General features: G+C 41.9%; 1 protein-coding gene across 1 annotated transcript; it reads right to left on the bottom strand.

Moving 5' to 3' along the window:
- Positions 1-454: 454 nt before the first annotated feature.
- On the bottom strand, positions 455-21,144 carry ippk (inositol 1,3,4,5,6-pentakisphosphate 2-kinase). The gene is made up of 14 exons (XM_078249198.1): positions 20,915-21,144; positions 15,231-15,290; positions 14,230-14,325; positions 12,011-12,077; positions 11,729-11,847; positions 11,391-11,480; positions 9,445-9,503; positions 9,148-9,220; positions 5,976-6,128; positions 5,233-5,353; positions 4,484-4,619; positions 4,259-4,361; positions 3,564-3,655; positions 455-3,048 (listed from the first exon to the last, which is right to left on the bottom strand). The coding sequence occupies exons 1-14, from the start codon at positions 20,993-20,995 to the stop codon at positions 2,796-2,798; spliced, it is 1,503 nt and encodes a 500-aa protein (XP_078105324.1). The 5' UTR covers positions 20,996-21,144; the 3' UTR covers positions 455-2,795.
- Positions 21,145-23,324: the final 2,180 nt, after the last annotated feature.

Genomic DNA, 23,324 nt, shown 5'->3' on the forward strand with positions numbered 1-23,324 from the left:
AACAGGAACTGAAGTCAAGTGTTACCAGTTTATCTTAAGCCTCTGTGAGCGCTGCTGGGTTAAGAGGACGATGAGATCACCAGGAGGGGAAATCACAGGTTTGGACCTGACACCGAAATAATACCAACACAAACAACATCTGGACTCAAGTCAACCCTCCTCTGCTGATGGTAACAGAGAGCTGAAGTCACCAAACTGGGTGCAAGTCTCAACTCCTGGTGACATCTGTCCTCAGAGACCTCCCAGCGCTCCTGAACGCATCGTTTTGCAAACATCAGACGACCCTGTTGAGCTTCAGTTCGGTTCGGGTCGTCAGGAGTTCGAGGTACTGTGAGTTCACGGCTGCGTCCACAGCAGCCTCAACTGATCTGAGGTCAGTCTGAACAGAGACGAACCAACACAGATATATCTCAGCTGTGAACGCACCCTGTAACAAAATGAGTATTCTCAAACACACACACACACACACACACACACACACACACACACACACACACACCCCTCAAGTCCTACCAGAACATTTAGGCACATGGACAAACACACATCAAGCCACTTATGGCACAGAAAACCAGCGGCGCAGCATTAAGCTGAATCTGAAGAGGACTGTTATCAGTTACCCAGCAGCCTTTGCTCTGGTGGGTTAGACTGATCTACAATAGACACTCTGACCTCTGAGGAGAAATAAGGCTTCACTTTAAAATCCTCTGCTCTGTGAAGGTACGGTCACATTAGTCTTCTGTTCTGTGATGTCTGGTAGTGGGATGACACTGGCTGTATTCAAACCCGTCTGCTATACAAGCAGTACGTACATTTACAAAGCTACCTATCAACCAGGTCAGTAAACACAGGAGTGTTAGACAACTATTAATAGGCTTCTTTTCTTTTCCAACAAAACCGGCTGTGACAACGATAGGAGTTAAAAATATGCTTTTTTTCGCCAACACAAAAGCAGGAACAAAAACAAAAAGGCTTCGCTTGAAGAACCCTACAGGAGCTGCTTCGACACAGGTCCCAGCTGGACCTTAAAGGGTCAGTTAACCCAAATGACTTGTATATATACACTCAGTACTAAAAAGTCTTCAACTATGAGCTAATGCAATACAACAGCACCTCCACTAATGCTACCCTTACGAAACTATACGGGACTGTATTAGAAGTTCTGCCCTCACGTATGGAAATGAGGTGGACGAAACATAGTATAATGTAACATCTGACAGTTTCAACATTCAACAAAAGTTTCATAAAAATATAATTTATAACAGGGCTGTTGTACTGGATTGCATTATATTGTACAGCTGTACCTAATGAACACACCACTGAGCGTGTTTTCGGTCTTCCCTCTAATGAAGTCTCCATGCACATTGTTTCGTTTATTGGTCCGGGTTTTGAGATACATGTCGGAGATTTCGACCTCCACCACAATACAATGGAGGAGCGTGAAACTTGGTTTGTGTTTGGCATTGGAAAAAGACGTTCTAGTTTTTATCGGAACTATTTTCTTTCAAATAGTTTCTATAAAAACTGTCTCCAGTGTCTTCTGTAGCTTATGCAGAGTTACAGTGGGACCGTTTCTGAGGAGTCATTCATTAAATATTAAACTTTGTTGTATTGTAATGGAGGCAAAACAATGTACACGTCAAAACCTGGACCAACAAAAACCAAACCTGGGTCGATATCACTGGAGCGAGGGACTGGCCCTTCAACTACACTCCTCCCTGATAAAGAAAAATAAAGTCACAAACATTTGACCTTCGACATCGCTCCTCCTCCCACCTGCTTTCATGAAGGTTTTCAATCCATTCAAACACTGCAGCGCCTCATCTCATTCATCAAATAGGAGTTGATCAGCGTGATGAGTTGCACTGAAAACCTCCGTGGAGTCTAGCAGAGACCTGAAACATCAGCCCCTTCTCTGTGGCTGTAGCTATGGTAACTAGTGCTTCTGTTACAATGCTGATGTTAAAAGGTGCTCTAAGCGATGTTGGGTGACGTCACTTCTTGTTGACGTTCGAAGTATTGCCAAACAATATGGAGGCTAGCTCGCCCCTCCCTCTCGTGCACCAACCCAACCCCCCCCCAATCCTTCTTGTCTGTTATTGGCTGGAACACCGTTTGTTATGATTCGTGGCGCAGTTTGCTTTTGTTGCCGTTTGTAGAGCCTGGGCCGTCTAGAGAACGCGTGACATCGCTTAGAGCACCTTTAAGAGAACACCACTTCTACCTGGTCATACATATTGGCCCCGCCTCAGTGCTGAAAGGCCCCACCTACATTCAGGAAATGACATCATACATACACGTCTAAGCCCAACGACCTGTTTTTTTTCTCTCCATCACTTTCATTTTTCTTTCGTCGTTCTTTCACTCAGAGCCTCACTGTCAGCAGTGCTGCTTCAGAGAATGGCCGTGTTGTCGCCAGGAGGTTAATCTTCTAATAAATATGAATCATATTTTTCACACAGCGATGATGTTGGTATTCACCTCCTGACAGGAATGAGAAGGCTCCACGACGACACAAAAAAAAAACTCTAGAACCAGTAACAGAAATATTGGAAGTCGCTTAAACGTCTGGTGGTTAAGTGTTGACTTCCTAGAGATTTTAATTTTTGCTGAGCAGCATCAACTGGAGCTGTTAACTGTTAGCATGAGCGAAGAGAAAGTGCTGCAGTAAAGTCTCGGATAGACAGCTCGGGTCTGAAATGATTTTAGACTTCTGCATCAACATGGCGTCCGTTTGAAGCATCAGTGTGGCGTCAGTTAGTCTTCGTCTTCAGGGTCGCCCGGCTCTTATTGGGCAATCACACCGGGTGGAAGAGCAGCGTGCAGTCCTCTCTCTCTGCAGCTGTGAAGATGCCGGAGTGCGGCGGCATAGAGCCCTTTGGCAAGGCACCGCCAGTCCTCAGGTAGCAGGAGACGATCTTCTGGTCCAGGCGCAACTGGCGGGGGATGCTGTCGAACGGCTTCGGATCCAGATCCAAGATGGAGACTGAGTAAGAGAAGGCAGGAGGTCTGGAGGAGAGGAAGTCCCTGAGCCACCTCTGACTGGAAAGACTGGGGGGGAGGGAAGGAGAATTTCTGTTTCAGTTTAAATATGCTGAGCTGACGTCTGGCTCCACTCGGTGGACTTCATTATGTTCTACACACTGATTTATAAAAACGGTATGGTATGTCTTCAGGGACCAAAATCAATAGGTTATTACCAGGAAGTTGCCCTAATCAAGAATAGAACCAAAACTGATTTTCAATATCAATTAAGGTTTTAGTTTATAAGTAGTGTAAATAAAGAAAATGTTTTGGTATTTTATTGTGATAAATACGAATTTCATTAATCAGATTATTGAAAGTTATTGATCAACTGTAAATGTCAGTAGTGATCAGGAACCAGTTCCATGATGGTAAATCTCTCCTTAAAACTTAAATTTTTCTGTAACGCCTTGTAACGTGGACAGTTGTTAACAAATGTAGTAAACAGTGTGTTATCCACTGTGCTATAATGAACACTGTTTAGAGCAGCACTAGTCATATTAAAGATACCCTGTGGAGCAGTGGTGGAAAGTAGCTCTTACCCTTCATCATCCTCTTCTTCCTCACTTCTGGGCACCAGGGTGACCATGATGGAGCAGTCCTTGGCTGTCATGGCAACGCGGTACTGATGGACCTGAAGTCCAAAACATACAGCAGTTAGACATGCGCCCATCTTAAGGCAGGTGAGTGAGTGTTCAGAGGGTGGGAAACCAGCCCTGTTTAGTAACAATGAAAGCTGCTGTTAATGAATCGATACATTTCTTCCACTGTCACTGCATGACCTTAATTATTGTGGCCATCAGTTAGAAATGTCTTACTTTCCTTCTTGATAAATCAGTATTTTCCCTGTTATGTAGAATTGCACTTTCGCTACTGAACTAGACGTTTTTTTTACAGTAACAAAAAAAAGCCATCCAGCTCAGTTTGTACTGATGAACTTTCTGTACATTTCCAAAATCGTTTCATCGACTCGTAACAGGGTGATCGGCACTTCTGCATTCGCTTTGCGGCGCTCTATCGGCTATAACCGCACTATGCAAGTTTGCCAGATCAGGTAGTGGATCTGTAGTTTGAATGAGAGCATTCCGCTTCCAATCTGTAGGGGGTCCGAAGCGGGAAAAGTTCTCTAGTGTTGCTTTAACCAGCGTTTAATGCTCTGAGTCTAACAGACAGTCCGCTGATATTTGGAAAACCTCGATCATCACACCTGACGCGAGGTTCCAGCTCTTAGTCTTACCTTGGCGACAGCGTACTCCACAGAGCCGTCGTCCTCAGTCGGACACTTCTGCAGCTTCTCTAGGAAAGCCTCGTTGTACGGCCCATCCATCTGAAGACGGGTTCTGACACGGAGACAGACAGGAAGTGATGCCAGAGATCAGCCAGTGGCTCTTCATAAGTGATGGGGTAAATAAACATTCACTACAGTTGTTTGTTTTTCTGATACTGGTTAACTGTGTATTACCTCTCTTTAGGGAAGTCCTGCAAGTGTTGCTCCACCCGGCAGAACAGAGGGTAAAGTCCTTCAATGTCCAGCGTGTCCAACATCTGAGTCTGAAGTGTCCTGAACAAAACACTGTCGCTGGGTAAACCCTGAGAGCCTGTACACACACACACACACACACACACACACACACACACACACACACACACACAGAGGGAGGAAATCTCTTGTGTTCTAATCAAACTGTTTAAGGTCACAATTCTGGTCTATATAGTAACTTAAAATGTTTAAAATCAGGAAGAGGTTTTCAGTTTCACAAATAATCAGAATCAGATACAAAGCAAAATGTTGTGTTGAAAAGAGACAAGTGGTTCTTTCAAACCACAAACATTTCTGAGGGAGGCTGCTGCACAAGAAAAACCTTTGTAAGAGAGGAAAGACAGGCAGGCTGCACACACATCTGTTAGACTGGTCTGCAGAACTAGTTACAATTCACACCAGGGAAAAAAAAAGAAAAGCAAAACGAAAATCCAAGACAAAGAAGACCATCAAGTAATCACATTGTAGAAGTTGGAGCTTAAATAAGGACAATAACTAAACTAGTGCTAGTAGAGTTTCATTTTACAGTCTGCATATTGTGTGTTTAGTAAATTGAACAACTTTGTGAGCTTCCAGATTTCCCTTCAGCTGTGACTGAGTGGAGCTCAAACCACTTCTAAAAACACCAGTCTAGTGGAATCACTGAACACAGAAAACAGACAGGTTCTGACCATGGCGAATCCTCTCGTTGAACACACTTGCTTCACAGAAGCTCCGTCCTTCTCCTTGTCTGTCCGTCACCACCCCTCCATCTCCTCCACCACCACCACTCAGCAGGGCGTTCACCAGGACCTATAGAGAGATACTTGCCGATGAGGCTTCACCACAGTGTGTGTGTCTGAAGACAGATACAGTCAGTGAAACGTGCTTTGTGTCCTCTCTTCTTCACTCAGCCAAAGATCGTTAGTTCGACAAAGAGAGTCCACTCCAAACATCCGTACTATCGTGGGCCGTTTGTTTTGAGTGGAGTTTCACGTCAGATTGAAGAGTCAGAATCTCCCAGTTAAACCTTCGTATCAGATCAATAACTGCAGACTACCATCAATTAATAATATCTACATTTTTAACATGAAAAAGTAGGTACACTAGCCTTTATCAGTACAGCTTGTACATATCTAACTTCAATCTAGTGTTTTTAAAATGAGAGACTATACGCAAGTATGCAACTTCAAACTAACACTGACACCTGCTGTGAGTTTCTCTTCTCACATCTCCAACTGACTGAGCAGTTTCACATCTGGAAACTACTGTTCTGACACCGAGACATGAGGAGAATTTGTTCCATTGGGGACTCTTAAAGTTGGTATATTTTTAGTTTTTTGCTCAGCTGTACCTCACCAATATATTTTGTTACTTTGAATTAAAAAGGAATAAACCCCATAATAAATAAATATATATATATATAGTGTTTTACCTGGATGAAGTCATTAAGGACAGCTTTGCTGGTCATGTGACTGTTGATCCTGATGTTTCCATGCTGGAAGTATGGTCGGAGATGATGCAGTAGAGAGGTCAGGTCCATCGCGTCGTCACTGCCCTCCTTACTGCTGTAGATACACTGACCGCCCTGAGACCGAACACACACACACACGATTGGTCACATCTTTGGTTCAGAATAAAAAAGGTTGAATCAGAAGATCAAAGGTTACATTTGCAGCAACTTGAGAGATCTCAAGTAGAGATAAAGTTTAGAGAAGTTTGTCGGGCTGCACTGTGATTATTTTTTTTTTTTAACAGGACTCTTTTCTCTAGTTGCTACATGTTCTCCGCGTCTAAACGACAGACCTCAGCAACACGTCTATACGTCATGCGTTGCCCTGGGGCCGGCGTGCAATTCCTCGTTGCAGCAGCCAGACAACCGTCTCGCCTCTAAAACAACCCACAGCTGCTTTCTGTTCATTTATCTCCAGCAGGGCGTGTCATGATACAAAGCCTAAACGCCTGTGGGGATGCAGATCATTTTTGTTTCAAAACACCATTTGAAATGAAAACGTAGTGTTGATGTAGCCTTAAAAGGCCCAAACACACTGAAAGCGCCTTACGCGCACGTTTTGAAGTACACCCATTGTTTTAAATAGCTGAACTCCGACCTCGTTTTGATTTTGGAGCGTCAAAATGAGGACCCAGCGTGAACAAAGCTGCTTTTTCTGCAGCCACACTACATGTTTGGAGAGAGTTACTGTAATATGCTATGCAATTACGTGATATGAATCTAAATTTATATTAATGAATTTATATTCAGGCACCTTACTGCTCAACTCTCACTGCACGTCCGTCTCTCTGTCTCACTGACTGACTGAGGTCAGTGTTCATTGGGGTTTTTTTAAGATTATTTTTTGGGCATTTTTCGGCCTTTAAGTTTGACAGGACAGATGAAGACATGAAAGGGGAGAGAGGGGGAATGACACGCAGCAAAGGGCCACAGGCCGGAGCCGAACCCGGGCCCGCTGCTTTAAGGAGCAAACCTCCATAAATGGGTGCCCGCTCCACCAACCGAGCCATCCAGGCACACAGTGTTCATTGTTAATCAATGAAACTGGCCACACCAGGCAGAGAGCAGTGCGATAGTGGTGTATACGCCACGGAGATTCGCTCTCACACTGTGTGTGTGTGTATATGTATGTATGTATGTATATATATATATATATACACACACACACACACTTTACAGTGAAACATGAGAGCAGATAATCGTGTGAATCAAGCTCATAATTCGGTGCGCCTACACCATTGCAAAATATCAAAGCAGCTGGGTGTGAAATTTTCTTTAAAAAGCGTTTATAAGTGAGTTGAAAAAGGAGGGATTAATACCGTATAATGCATTTACAGACAGTCTAAGTGAAGAAATAGAGACAACGAATCAGAGAAGCAAAAGATAAGTTGTGTCCTGTTCTCTTTATTTATATATTTTATACTGTCCAACCAGTAAAACATGTCCTGTTCTGTAGACATGGTCCTTATTTATTCATGTTGTACCAGTCCAATATGACAGTCAGTCAGTTGAAATAAACCTTGTGCTGTAAGAAAACTTGTTTAATTTGTTAGGAATCTATTTTGATGCGTTTTCCCGTAACTTTTGTAATTTTACATTACATACGTTTAAAAAAATATCGCAATATTCATAATCGATATCGCAATATCACATTTTGTCAATATCGTGCAACCCTATTCTGTAGCCTGTATTAATTAAAAAGTGAAAATTAATTAATGCAACATAAATGTCTTAATATCATTTTAAAAAAGTAAGTAATGTGTAATAGGCTTGATTATGACAGAAGTTTTACGACCCTATTCGTCATGGGACAAAGTCTAATGCTACCACTGATAGAGGTATCTGTAACATACAAAACCTTTGCCTTAAAAAATGATGAGGACCGAAAATTCTAATCGTCTCCGGTCAGAAAGGCCGGTAGAAATAGGCCTAATTCCCTCTGCACAATTTGAAGTGTGTTAAAATAGGCTACAGTGATTTTCCTATCTTTCGTTCTATTAAAACAATGAACAGTCATGTTTTTTTCTCATTACAAAAAATGACTGTAGCGTGTAGAAAACACTACATGTCACGTTCTCGCTCTGATTGAATGCAGTAGACTACCGTAGATCTACAAACTACAAACGACGACAAGCATGCGGGAGAGTCGAAGCCCAAGCCATGGCGGAACGGGGAAATATTGCGAATTACTTTAGAAACCCAAGCAGCGGCCGGTCTAACACAAATTAAGCCAACAAATTGCCGGCGAGGACGAGTCGGCCCCATGTCCCAAAGGCTTGACTTTCTCAACAGCCGGCGAGGTTCTTATTGGTATTACGGTGAAATCTAACCAGAGTGGGCCAAACTGGCCAAGGTAGCCTGCGTAATTCCCGTCTCCAGTGTGCCAGCAGAGAGGCTTCTCCCTGCAGAACCGCATCAAAACAGCACAGAGGCTTATGTGCATTGCGAGTTGCAGAGAGACACTCGTTTCAATTATTTTGATTCAAGTCGGCACTTTATAATTTAATGAGCCCGTTTGTTTGTACTGTAGTTTGTATTGCTTTATTTCCTCTGCCTAGCAAATGGGGGGAAAAAAGGCCTATTTTAATTCAGATCGGCACGTTATGTGCATTGATTTAATTCTTTTGGCCTCTCTGCCTGTAACAAGTAGCCTACATTTCAATAAAAATAGTATACATTTACATCCTTTGATGATATTCTTTATATAGCCTGCTTATCAATTGTTTTTGTGCGCAATAAACACGGAAACTATTTGACCGGCGTTTTTCTATTTGACCGTTAAAATGAAACCGGCACCAATTTTTTTTTCTAGTGGAAACACTGGCCTAAATAGCAATCTTTTCTAAAATACTGCTGGTTCTTTGGGGTTGGTGCTTCAAATCTAATGTCTGCGGTGCGCCATAGAAGCATCAATTGAGGCGCGTCAATGAACGCTTTCTGTGTGTGTGTGTGTGCGTGTGTGTGTGCGCCTTTAGAACCTATTCTTTAAAGCAGTAGGTGTATTGATCGACTGTGTTGCTGATGAAGTCTGAAGTTGTGATTAAACAGTTCCACATTTTTCAGACAGACAGGTGTGGCTGTGGTTGTGTCTCACCTTGAAGATTTTTAAGTTGTTCTGAGGTTCTTCTATCAGGTGTCTGATGGCAAAGTGCATTCTCTGTCGGTTTCTGAAAAACGCAAGAAACAGAGCAAGTCGCGTTCAGCTGCAGAACAGTGAAGCAGCTTTATTATAAGAAGCTGAATCTGCAGTGTAGTGGTAGGATTTGTTGCAGAACTGACCTTAATAAAAATATACAGTATTGTTAAATACATTACTGCAGTATAACTGGTAATGAGTTTTACACATAGTAAATGCAGTAGTGTTGATTCTAAGTTGCTGCAGTAATCTCACCCTGAGAACAGGTCGAGAGGACAGTACAGACTGCGTCTCTTCCACTTTCCACCGGCCACCTGGAGAGACAGAGAGAGAATACAAAGTGATTAAGGACGAAATGTCAAAGATGAGTTTGTTGTTCTTAAGTTGTACGATGGCTGTTCTGTACTTGTATTGATCCCGTTCTTTTGGCCCCGATTCCCTTGGAAATACTGAGTCCAATCAGATACATATATTTACCTAAATATTGATTAAATATGCATCACCTTGTTTTTCACAAGCTACTTGACCAAATACTAGGGGTGGAACGGTACATGTATTCCTACTGAACCGAAACGGTACGGGCGTCATGGTTCGGTGCATGAATTTACACGAGAATACACGGTATAAAAATAAATCTAACTTGCGTGCAAATTAATTAATGTAATGCAGAACTACTATTAGATACGCGGGTTATTTAGGGACACCTAATCTGTAGCACCGCCTTAGCTCTGATTGGTGCCTATGTATGCTGTTTTTTGTCAGGTCGATGGTCCAGTGAGTGAGTCAGAGATAGCAGCACTAAGGACGAGTATGGCGAGTGGTGGCGACCCACCGGCCTCTTTAAGATCGCAAGTTTGGGAAAACTTCCGTTTCCCAGTCAGTTGAGGACTTTGTGTCGGCGTTGTTCAGCAGTTGTTGGGTATGTGAGTGGAAATACATCTAACATGCTAACGCATATCCGACGCCATCACCCAGATGTACCAATCACTGGAACGAGACAAAAACTGTCCAACTTCTCCTCCCTACAGTGCTTAACCAGCCTTTAGATACACATATAAATAGGGCCAAAAAAGCAAACCCCACCCTACCACCTTAACTAACAAATTTTCGGCGGGAAACCCCGACATGTCATCTTCAATGCAGCCTTATTCACTCGTAGAGGAACCCGGCTTCAAGTATTGGCTGTATGTACTCGAACCTCGTTACAACATGCCATCCCGTCCACACGAGGCAAACTGTAGTCCCTCCCATATACAACCAAACACGGACGTTGATGGAGCACGAGTTGTCAGCTGCACTCTCCGTTTCACTAACGACTGATGGTTGGACTTCTCGTGCTACGGAAAGCTCTCTCACGGTGACTGCTCATTTTATTGACTCCGAGTGGGAAATGAAAGCGTCAGACACGGCCCCTGTATGAGCAGCACACAAGCACTCACCTAGCTGAGAAGCTACAGGAGGTCGTTGGCAAAGGTATGCCTGTTGCACTTAATAGCAACAATACTTTCTTTTATCTTTTGTGGGGGAAGGTCTCGCCTAAGTAGAACTTCTTTATTATTCTATGTAATTTGCACTTTCATAAATAACAGATGCTGTATTTTCAGTTTTATAGCTGATTGTCTTATTTTGTTTACAAGTTAGAGATGGAGTCTGGAGATGATGTGGGGTACTTATTGTTTACATCTTACTTTACACACTTCAGACTGTTGCAGCTAGCTCAGGGGAGAGACTGTATGACACTAGGTAGTACAGCCTGAGACATGCACAATAAAAAACAAATTGCCTTCTGCATTTTTGTTTTGCTTTTCCCTCCATTGTATCGAACTCGTACCGAACCGTGAGGTCTGAACCGAGGTATGAATCGAACCGTGACTTCTGTGTACCATTCCACCCCTACCAAATACTAAATGTCCATTACGTTTATAAGCTTAAATTATTGATATGATATGAATGAAAGTTTAACTGGAGAGAAAACATCATATTTATATACAGTCTATGGTTAACATGGGCGCCGAAGAGGAGTGGGCAGTACTCTGCAGCGCTTCCACCTCCTGTCTCAAATGGGCAGCCCAGCAAAATCTTGACCGGAGAGCCACAGCTGCGGTGCTTTTGTGTTGTAATCGATAACATTAGTGTTGTCATAAGTTTATTAACCATGGCATCCCTAGTGTACTGTTTTACTGTACTGTGGTTGTAGTTACCTTGTAGTGTTGGTGCATGCAGAAGCGGCACACTTTGGTCTTGATGTCTTTGCTGACGTGTTTAGAGGATGGCAGGAAGCCACATTTAGGCTAAAGACACAAAAACAAAAACAGCTAAGTAACACACACACACACAGTCATACTCATGTGATTTGTCGTTTGCCTTTATGAGAGTGATTCACAGGCAAAGAATTTCTGAAACTCTGGCTGCTTGTGTGCACTTCTTTATTAGGAATACATGTTTTCTTTCCTGAAACATTACCAGTGCCACTATTCAATTTTAAAAGCGGGGGGAACAGTTGTATGCCTTAAAAAGAAATGTGTGAGTGTGTGTATACCTTGATCTCGATACAGAGTGGAGGAGTGTGTGTTGGCTGGTGGAGGGCTGGAGAGGTCAGGTTGGGTAGACAGAGTGCACAGCCGCTGTAGATGTCCATCACCTTCTCACAGCGCCAGGCTGACAAACACACAGACACAACATGTTCAGTACTCATCTACAGTATAACCCTCTGCAAGTAAACAAATTAGCGTAAACGTATTCCCCAACATGTTAAACTGTTCCTTTTAACAGATTTCAATACTAGTTTTCCCACAGAACTTATTTTTAAAAACCGTTTTACCTGGTCTTTGATGTTGAACTTTGATTGACAACTGTCGCACAAACTCTAACGGCAGTTTGACCACTTCCTGTGGAGAAAATGACGACAGTCATGTTAGTCCAGTTTGTGTACAGAACATGTCCGCACGTCTGTCTCTGCTGCTGAGTCTTGGTTTCTGTTTTCTACTGTAAAGCGCTGTGATCTACTGGGTAGTGTTTTCTAATCAGCACTTTACTTTGGGGGTGATCATGCACAGAACCAGCTTTGATAGTGCATTTTAACAGTGTTTTAAATTTAGGCACAATGTAACCCCCGGGAGTGTTTTTCATGTGCAAACTCTCCAGACTTTATTTTTGTAAATTTCTGCTGCTAGCAATACATTCCAATAGGGATTCACATTACAAAACTCATTTATGCACTGTTGCTATTTTTGTGCAAAAAAATTGCAACAGGCAAAAGTGCAACAATTTACAAACGTCCCCAGATTTTAGACAGTGGGGGGTAAAATTGCCACAGGCTTCATGGTTACTAATCAGTGACCAAGACTTGCCTGTATTGAATTGTATTTGTCTGAGGTTTTCATTTTTTTCTTACTTGTCTTGTTTGTTTTAGCTTTAAGGAAAACTCTACATTAGCCGGTACTGGCATAACACATCACGGTCAGTGGTCAAATTGCATTGTGAGTAATGTAGGCTCCATGTTTTGACCATACATTTTTACTAGGGCTGTCAAAATAACGCGTTCATTTCGATTAATTAATCTGAGAAAAAAAAATAACGCAGATTAATCCATTCCATATTGACCCGGAGCCGTTCTAGCCACCATTGGACTGTAAAATGAAGGAGGGAGACGAGAATGTGCTGCCTGAATCATTAATTGGAACATTTACTTGTAAAAATCTTCTTCCTGCCAACCCTGGCTACCGAAATCTGGTGCCACTGATATATCTGCACTTCTCTCTGATGCTTTGAAACAGACAATACAGACACCGCTGCACGTGACGCTAGTTAACACTATACTCAACAGCAGCTAACGTTAACCTACCGCTAGCTAGTAGCTGGATTAAACACGGTTAAAATGCTGACAGCTAACGCTAAACGGTGTAAAGTGTGACTGTGTTTTACTGTAGAGGATTCAACACCGGGATGTAACAATCTGTAGCTGCCGTCGGAGAAACAACACAGACGGTGCGTTCAATGAAACTGGTAAACTACAGCCTTGTGGTGCATTTGAAGTAGGCCTGCACGATATTGGAAAAAAAAAACTTGCATTGTGATTTTTTTTCCCCCTGCGATATATATATATGCGATATGAAAAAAAGACATTTTTACAAGCGGACATATATAGCCCTATTTAGAAATACTAAATCATTCTCAACTACTGGGGTGATTGTGTAGGGGAGTGCATCTACAAAGAAAATAAAAATGAAAAAGGAAATGTTCTTATGTGAACCAGTCTTTGTTGAACTTTAATGCTTTACAAAAACCAAAGCAAGTAAGCGCTGTGATTACTCTTCTGAAGTGATTTTGGAGAGGGAAATTAGGAAGAAATACACTGGTTGACTGACATGACACCATTGTATTCATATAATATCAATCCAGGCTAAAGTGAATGATATTAATAATGCATGCATGTTGCTTCCTCTAAATTTCAGGTTGTGGTCGACTAGCGGGGCCTGCTTTGGTTGTTTGATAAATTGATTAAAATGTATCATGATTGTTGGTTTGCTGTGCATACAGAGCCTGCATGTCACACTCTTGCAACAAACTGTGTATCCAAGAGCACTTAAATCAGTGTAAATGACGTTATATCAGAAACAGACTGCTGTTGTAGATTAGGGTTACGTTTCCGGCGTCGCAGCTCCGAACCATAACGTTAGTTGGGACAGACGCCTTGTTTCTTTAGGCTAACTATGTTAGCTTTAGCCTGGCTGGTAGCAGCTTTCTGCGGTGAAAAATGGCCGGGATATGTCGTGATTACGTGATTTAGTTTGTCAGCAATTAATTAGAAATTAATTAGATTACATTTTTTAATCGATTGACAGCCCTAATTTTGACCCTTTTTGTCCACTGTGTTTCTAACAATGTTCTAGGAGTGTAATATTAAACCAGTAGAGCAAGTTTTTGATGTTACGCAAGATAAAACTTAGATAAAGACTAAACGGATAAAAGATAAGATGGGGGGGGGGGGGAAACACATACTGGATGACAGTTTACTGTGTGAACACAGCAGTGTCTTACCCCACTGTGGATGAACTTCTCTCCCAGCAGGCTGCTCATCACGTTGGAGCTGAAGTCAACAATGTTTTGGATCTGCCTAAAAGCCTGCTCCACTGTCTGGAGGACAAACAAAAAGACAGACAGGCAAGTTATAACCTGTTCTGAGACTTGACATCTAATCTCCGTCAACATTAGATGTCATGTTGACAGAGCGCTGAGTTATTTGCCCTCTCTGAGGTGCATAGGGGATCACAAAGTCATCTCAGTTACTCAGTCATCCGTTTACACTAAACGCCAACATGTGATTATGGATAACCAGCCTCACAGAGCTAATCAACAATAGACTCTGTTCATTCACTCTCAGCATTGTTCCAGACCTCTCCTACAATCTACAATTCTTTCACCGATACAAAAAGTGTTTTGCCGTTGACAAATGTTTCCATGGTTATACAAACAATCACCCTTCTCAAGGCTCCGTACACCTGACTAAGAACATAATTTAATTTAATTAGGCGTTATCATCTTACATGACTTAATAGCTACCAAGATACTTCAAATGTAACTACATATTTTTGTGCAAAGTGGGCTTATGTAGGAATGGTGACTCCATTTGTCATCACAGCTGACAACAACTGCTCCTTGTGTATTTGGACACGCCATCACGCACACAGAGAGAGAGACGGACACACACACACACAAACCTTTCCCCACTCTCCAGTCTCTTTCTATCGGAGATGGAGATAGAGAGAGAGCCCGGTATGAATGGCCAGGCTCATGATCAGGCACGTTATCTACACTACGTGACACTTACGCATGCGCTGTGTTCCAGCTGTTACTTTGGAAAGTGTGTCAGAAAGATTAGAAGTTCACATTGCAAAAAAATTTAATGTAATCAACAAGCACACATTAATTAGAAGATTCCCACAATCCACGAGATCTGCATCAAGATGTTTTAACTGTGCAGTAATTTGGACCAGGCTTTGGCTTCAGAAAACACCCAACACACACCGACTCATATTTACCTGTGGTGGATTTTCAGAGTCCTCGGCTGGATACTTGAGCAGGCGTAGAACTCTGGAAAGCTGCAAGTACAAAAGAAAAGCGCAGTTAGGATCAATGGAGCCTCATTTAAACACAGGACAGAACGTGGACTCACACCTGAGGCCTGCACTACGAAGCAAGACTTGGCGTTAACGAGGTTACTTCAGGTTCACCCCAGGGTTTTCTGTACCACGACGGTGGATCAGTTGTTACCGGGTTCAATCGCCGTGGTAACTTATGCTGAACACCTAACCTGGTCGGGAGCAGGTTAAAGGGATACTTCACCGATTTAGCATTAAGCTTTGTCTCAGTAGAAACATGGTAGTATTTTTGAATGGCCGTGCTTCCCTCCCTCATGACCCCGAGACCAGAGATCTCTGTATTGTGGGTCTGCAAAAAAAAAATCGATTTTTACGTCATCAGAAGATTTTTGCCCAGAGGCAAAGGACTACAGCCAGTACTAGGAGCTACTTCCGCATAGCCCATAGGGGGTTGGACTCCGGCATTCTCCGAAATTTCACAAACCAAAACGACTGTCAGCCATCTTGAATCCTCGCGTAGCTTAGTGGCTTCTCAGTATCAGAACTTTAGATAGGTAGATTTATTCATCCCGAAGGAAATTTTAGAACAACAATTATGTGCATTCAAACTAACGCACACGTGTACCACCGGGATACACTAGTACAGATCGGAGAATATGCAGGACACTTTATTACAGACGGAATACTGGACACAGCTTCGCCCGTCGGCTATGGAGACCAGCGGTGTTGCTCGAAGCCTCTGGCCGATAAAGGGACATCATCAGCGGGAAACGTTGAACGAGTTTGCCGGTGGAAAACTAACACTAGTTGGCCACCTGTTCCATCAATTCTGCTTGCAAGTGTCTGCTCATTAGACAACAAACTGGACTACATCCAACTTCAACGAAACTCCCAACGCGAGTTCAGAGACTCTTGTGTTTTTGTTGTTGTGGAAACAATTGCTGTATTGGACTATCCAGCTACCAGGCCGGCTGCTCTACGCTGGGTAAGACTAGCTAATGGAGGTGGGCTGTGTTAACACGGACTGCCTGGTGCAGAAATGGGGTGCTTGTATCCAGCTAACTGCTGGTGGAGTTTGTGACTGTTAAATACGACCATTCTACATCCCACGCAAATTTTTATACTCTGTGATACAGCCCACCAAGCGCTAATGCTAGTAGCTGAACTTTACAGAGCATATCATGTGAGTGCACTAAATGTAGCCTGTTTTGTATGTCGTTTTTATATAATGTTTTTATATATTTTAATTGTGTAACCAATTGAGCCACGGTGAAACGTTGTTTCGTGTATATGGTTGAAATGACAATAAAACACACTTGTTGAGTTGATCGTCTCACTGTCTGTCTGTCTGTAAACGGTAGGTGTGGCTTGGGAGTAGACGCTAAAGCAGCGAAGCAAGTGCATTCTGGGATTTGGTGTCTTTCATCCACATGAGCCAAAAACACATTTTCTGGCTTTTCTCGGCCTAGAAGCCACCAATTTCTAAAAACTTTCACATTTCTACTGCATAAGTGACCCAATTTAAAGATATATTCATCTTTCCAACGGTAAAATATCCCTTTAAGTTGGAGATCAACCGGTGTAAAAGCACCGCCTACTGACCAATCAATACTGGATTGATAACGGTGTCACCGTTCTTAGAAGATTAGGCGGAGCTCGGTGGTGGGGGGGGGAGGAGAGAGAGAGAGAGAGAGAGAGAGAGAGAGAGAAAAGTTAAAACATTTAGAGACCGACAACCCCATTAACATCCCCTGATGGGTATTCTTGAGCTGTGTGTTGCCAGTGCCACACATCGGTTTGAATGATGGTTTTATATTGATATGATATTTTGTATTTGCTCTCATGATCACTGCCAGGGTTGCAACTGAAATACTAGGCTAAAGCAACAGCAGTTTATGCAAAGCACAAGTGTAATTATGGTCAGATCTTGTGCCTGACTGATGGGGAAGTGATATTTGATAAGCGTTTTGTTTTATGCATTTACAGCGTCGGCTATTTTTTGCCAGCTTTCCTCCCGTTTTAGAAGCAGCGACTGTATTGTGTTTTGCCTGTAAAACCATGTATGTGTTCTTCATATTTATGTAGAATTATAATTTGCTCTTCTTATATAAAATATGCGGCTCTGGTAGATGTTTGCGATTGGTCGTGCTGTGCAAACAGCCTCTTTTATGTGAACGTGCGCGCCGCTGGATTGGGAAACCCTGGGTTGACTGAACTAGTTGATAACCAGCGTCGTGATACAGCTTATGCGGGACTGCGGGTGTTAGGGTTAGGTGAAGCCGGGTAACTGAAAGAAATCCAGGACATGTTGATCTTGATTCGTAGTACAGGCCTCTGAACTACTGAGCAGGGTCAATCCAGCAACATCTCCAAGAGATTCCTGAGGTGGGTTAAAATACTGATATAGTTTTCCCACAGTGCAACGGGACCAGCAAGTCCACAGAACTTTCACTATATTAACTTGTTTTGTTTTTTTATAATACACAACAGTGACTACTCCTGTCAGCACTTGGGTTAGTTTAAGTAAAGAGCATCCATATACCTGGAAAGATGACATATATTATTATTATTATATTTCAGCAGTAAATTTCTACATTTTCTTGTATGCAAACAAACTACATTGCTGAGAAGGTTATGCAGGAAGTCAGTGTGTTTATGTGCACTGTAGTACACTGGTAATTGTAAAATCCACATTCACATGCAGTAAGTCAGTAATCAAATTCTAAGACTTACTTTAAGTGTATTGGTGTTACACTTTTTTGGGCAGATACTGAAGTGAAAATGTTTCCTTACAGCTCAAATTTGTCCAACCAGTCAAAATGTTCAGTGGTGAAAACCAACTTAATTTAGACTTCTAGGGGCAACTTAGTTTCAGTTTTAGTCAGACTTTGAATTAAATTATTTTGGAAAAAAGGTTAGTATCTTTACATGTAATTATATCTTCTTATTTCCTGCTACTCTTCTGTCAACAGTGATACTTCCCCTATATTGGGTCCTGCACCTGCTTATGTAAAGAAAAATGCTACTAACCCATTCCCCTCTAAAACGCTATTGGTCTCAAACATTTCATATATCGGACAGGCTCTAATAATCAGTGTAGCAATATTGATAAGAACATGCATTTCAATATCAATATACATGACAAATACCTGCAGAGTCACAAACAAAATATTCACCCAAACTATTCCCTTGTGCCTAGATCACAACATGTTTTTGATACCAACTGCAATGTATCTGTTGCATCAAGTATCAAAAACTGCGCCTGTCTTTCTAAGCTGCCCTCCCGTGGTCAGCGTTTCAGGTTCTTCTGCATCTGTGCTCTCGGAGTCCATGCACCGTCATTGCAGCGGGGGAATAACTAACGCCAGTGTAGCCGCACTTTCTACTCCTTTATAGTGTAGGCCTATTTGTAACAAGGGCTGGGCAATATGGACCAAAATCATTTTTATACTAATTAAAATAAAAGTACAGAGCCCGTTGAACATGTGCCGGTTTGGAACGGGCCGATTGCTTGGCCTGTGGTATTGCTGGTTGTCGAATTCTCCAAAACCAAAGTGTACCCCAAAATGACCCCAAACCACTTAATATGCAACTCCACTTTACAGCCCACTACTGACTTACAGTGCAGGCTACGCCTACATCAGAGGAAGACATTGTACCTCTATATTTACATTTATACATGTTATACATTATAACAGATTCAGAATTTAATCACAAAATATCACACTCATGGACTCTTTGCAGTGCGCTACCCACATGGCCCGTTATGAGAGCTAATCAGCACATATCTGCTCTAATCAATCACCAGAAACAGAGCAAGTAGCCTACAGAGATAATCTCACATTTAGCTGCGGACTGTTTGTTTGTGTTTGTATAGCGTTGTCTTTTTCGTCAACAATATTGCATGATATCACCACAGTTTAATGCCGCCGGCGTTGTCTCGTCTCTCGTGCGATGTCCATGTAAGCAATCCGCTGTTGCTCCGGGAATGCAAAGAAAAGTTTGGTTGTTAACGTAAATATCCAGTAACCATGTAACGCAAAACAGTCAAAGCCGTTGAACCCGATGCTGTACAGAGCGTCGTCAAGATTTTTTTAAATGTCTGCAGTCAACCTAGGGGAAAGACTGTTAAATACATCAAGTATTTGGTGTTATGTCGAAGTGTGTTCCCCCGTCGAGTACTTTATTGTGATTGTAGTAATCTATTGGCTGTAATAAATATATTGGCCAGGTTTTCGGTTTTTGTGAGGGAGATATACGTTATAGGCGTAACCAGAGTGATAGAGAAAGACATGGCTGTGGGCGTAACGTTACATGTACCTTGGTAAAAGGCGTATGATTCGCTTTTTTTAAACGGCGGTAGTAACGTAATAAGTTATAAGTGGTGAAAATTAGAGGCAAATTTACACAACAGTTGCGATGTCACTGTATGCTATCCGCTCGTGCTCCAGGAAAGTGAAGAAAAGTTAAGCTTGGTATATCCAGCAACTAACGTTGGACGTAACGTTGGAATTAGGAAAAAATGTACTGGAGTCAAAGTCGGTAGTTGCCCTAGTTGTGACATCACAACTGTACGGAAATGTTGACAGGTTTAAAGACATTGTTTCCAAATAGGGCAAAAAACAAATCTCACTTTTTACAATATGGGACCTTGAAGTAAACGTAAACAATCAAAACAAGAAAGCTTGATTGTTAATGAGCTGATTAACTTTAACATAACTATGGTTAGAACACTGCTGCTGTTTTGTCATACCTTCATAACGTGTCCCCGATTGCTCAATACCAACATGAGCAAACCGGTTCGTAAATGTGACTTTCCCAAAGTCAAACAGGGATATGTCAATCAATCAATTTTTATTTGTCACATTAAATCCTACGAGGTACAATTACACTGAAATGTTATCCCTTCAGCTACTTACTACTGCATGATTAATCATAAAGCAGACTGTGGCCGTCAGATCGCCACACAGAAAGAGAGTCACCCGGTTAAATGACACGACAGGATCCAGCCAAGTCTCTGGGAAATGACACCACAGCTCCCGACAGACAGTTAGTGTATTCACAACCCTGCCCTCAAAAGTCTAGCTGTCTGCATCAGAGTCAACTAACAGGCAGCTTCTGTTAGGCAGCAGCCTAGTAAAGCGTTTACTCCAACCAGCAGCTGGATGAGAAACCTGGGAAGCTGCATGTGGCTACATTAGCTTCCCAGCAGCCCGTTTACGATTTTACATGTTATGACCCAACACCACCCAGTCACTCCGGCACTTTAACTGGACATAAAGCTGTATGTAATTTCTACTAGTTAGTGGTGTTTTTATGAGTTGTTGTCACTGTGTAACAATCATTGGACTGATTTGAACTCTGAGTTGTTGGCTAGGCTAAGCTAGCACACATAGGCTAACGATAACTACATAAAATCCTGATGCGTCACCCTTCAGTTATAAACAGATGTTTCAGATAACTCCTATAAAGTTTCCATCGACAGCAACACCGAGCTGCAGCCCATTTAACGTTAGAGAAGTGTGAAGGGAGCGGTGGGTGTCCTTTTAAAGCTAAATGTACACCGCTCCTGCTTTAGCCGAACTTGGACTAACGTTAGCTTTATGTTAGCCTAGCCTGCTCACCTGTACGTGTGAGACCACTAGGCTCTTGTTCCCCTCTCCATGATACTTCCAGTCGTTCTCGTCCATTTTGTCCAGTTCCATCACACCAAGGATGACAAACTGAGCTCCCGTTATCAGTCAGAAAGAAACGACGGCACGGCAACATACAAGTACTCCGACTGGCACTACTGGCTGCTAGCAATGAAGTACTAAAGAGCTGACTGACTTCTTCTGCTGCTGCCCGGCCCCGGTAGACAACATCCGATTAAGACTTCAAAATAAAAGTCCAATTGGTGGACAATAGCCATATACATATTCAATTCAAAGGGGCTTTATAGGCATGGGAAACAGACGTTTACATTGCCAAAGCATTTGTGAAATAAAAAAACAAAAATGTACATACAATTAGTAATATCTAATAAAATAAAGTGTACATATAGGCTTATATATACAGATACGTTATGATAACAAGGATAAATGCATTCACATAGGATAATACTGCAGGGAGTTCTATGGCATCATGTTTTATTTTTAAAACATGATATTTGGGCATCTGACATTAGTTTGTTAGTTGGTCAATGGCAAAATAGCGTTCTAGTAGTGTTTTAAACTGTTAACAGTGAGGCTGCATTTTCCTCATATGACAGTTCTGTTGTGACAACATTGCCTGTTTAAGTGTGTGTTGCAGTGCATCTTAGAGCTGGGTCTTTTATCGAAGACAACGCCTCAAACTGTATTTTGGTTGTAAGGAGACATGAATGCTGACATTTCTGATGCAAACTCTCTGTTTGCTAATCACCTAATGCATTTTTTGCACTGACACTGGTTTAATATAGTCAAGCAAGGTGCTTTTGCCTAATAATACTTATACTTACATCAGTGAGGCATGGCATACTACCTCGTGGTTAGATCACTGTGTATGTACAACTGATGCACATGCTTCTTTGGATGCTATGGAGATTCATTATGATTTTGCCATTGCCGATCATATACCGTTTTCTCTGTCTCTAAATTTTAAGAAGCTACCAATTTGATCTACTGTGGCTAATAGCGTTAACTCAGGAAGATTAGACTGGACTAAATGAACCATGGAAGATTTCCAGAAGTATCATATTAAGACTGATGGGTTGCTGGGAAACATTGCATTGCCCAAAGATGCCATAAGATGTTGTGATATTAATTCACGAATTCATGAATTCACCAGATAGTAAAGATGTATGTGTTTTATATGAATCAATTGTGGAATCACTTAACATTGCCAGTAGGCATTTCTATAAACCTCATCGTATGGCATATAGCATCAAGCCTGGATGGAACGAGCATGTAGCAGAACTTCATGCCAAAGCTGGGTGTGTTGAAGTAAAGAGCATACATATACCTGCAAATATGAACAGGATATTTTAGCAGTAAGTTTCTACATTTTCTTGTATGCAAACAAACTGCATTGCTTGAGAAAAATCAGGTTATGCAGGAAGCCGGTGTGTTTATGTGCACTGTGGTAAACTAGTTATTGTAAAATACACATTCACATGCAGTAAGTCAGTAATCAAATTCTAAGACTTATGTGTTTTATATGAGTCAATTGTGAAATAATTTAACATTGCCAGTAGGCATTTCTATAAACCTCAGCGTATGGCATATAGCATCAAGCCTGGATGGAACGAGCATGTAACAGAACTTCATGCCAAAGCTCAGTGTGCGTTTAAAGCCTGGATAGAGTCCAGTAGAGATAGACAGGGCCCTTTATTTGAACAGAAGAAATGGGCAAATGCAGATTTGAAATATGCTCTTAGATTTATAAAAAAGAATGAGAACTCGATGAGGTCTGACTCTTTGGCATATAAGATGCATAATAGAAGTTATAATGACCCTTAAATATTGAGGGAGTCAGTGGCTCAGATGTAATCTGAAAGATGTGGCTGGTGGCAACATTATCATGAGTTGTTTAACTGTATTGGGAGGAATACTTTTGAGGTGGAAAATATTGATAATAATAAAAATGTGGTTATTAATTCAGAAGAGGTACAATCTGCAGTATGACAATAAAGTGTGCGGCGCTGATAAAATAACTGCTCAACATCAAAAATATGCAAGCAAGAAACTTGTTCCTCTGTTTGCTATTTCTTATTTCATGGGACTCAGCCTGAAAATACGTTACCTGTATTATTAGTGCCCGTCATCAAAGACAAAGCTGGTATGACAGGTTTCTTATTTCATGGGACTCAGCCTGAAACTACGTTACCTGTATTATTAGTGCCCGTCATCAAAGACAAAGCTGGCAAAATAAACAGCATTAACAACATTAAATAAGAAGATAACTTATCTGTGAGTGACACCGTTTTTAGTTTTCTTTGATCCGGTCACTGCCGTGGACTCGATACACTGTCTAAGATTTGGCGCCTTGCTGGACACTTTTCATTACACAGTAGTT

Source organism: Sander vitreus, chromosome 4, assembly GCF_031162955.1.
Source record: "Sander vitreus isolate 19-12246 chromosome 4, sanVit1, whole genome shotgun sequence".
Taxonomy (NCBI): Eukaryota; Metazoa; Chordata; class Actinopteri; order Perciformes; family Percidae; genus Sander; species Sander vitreus.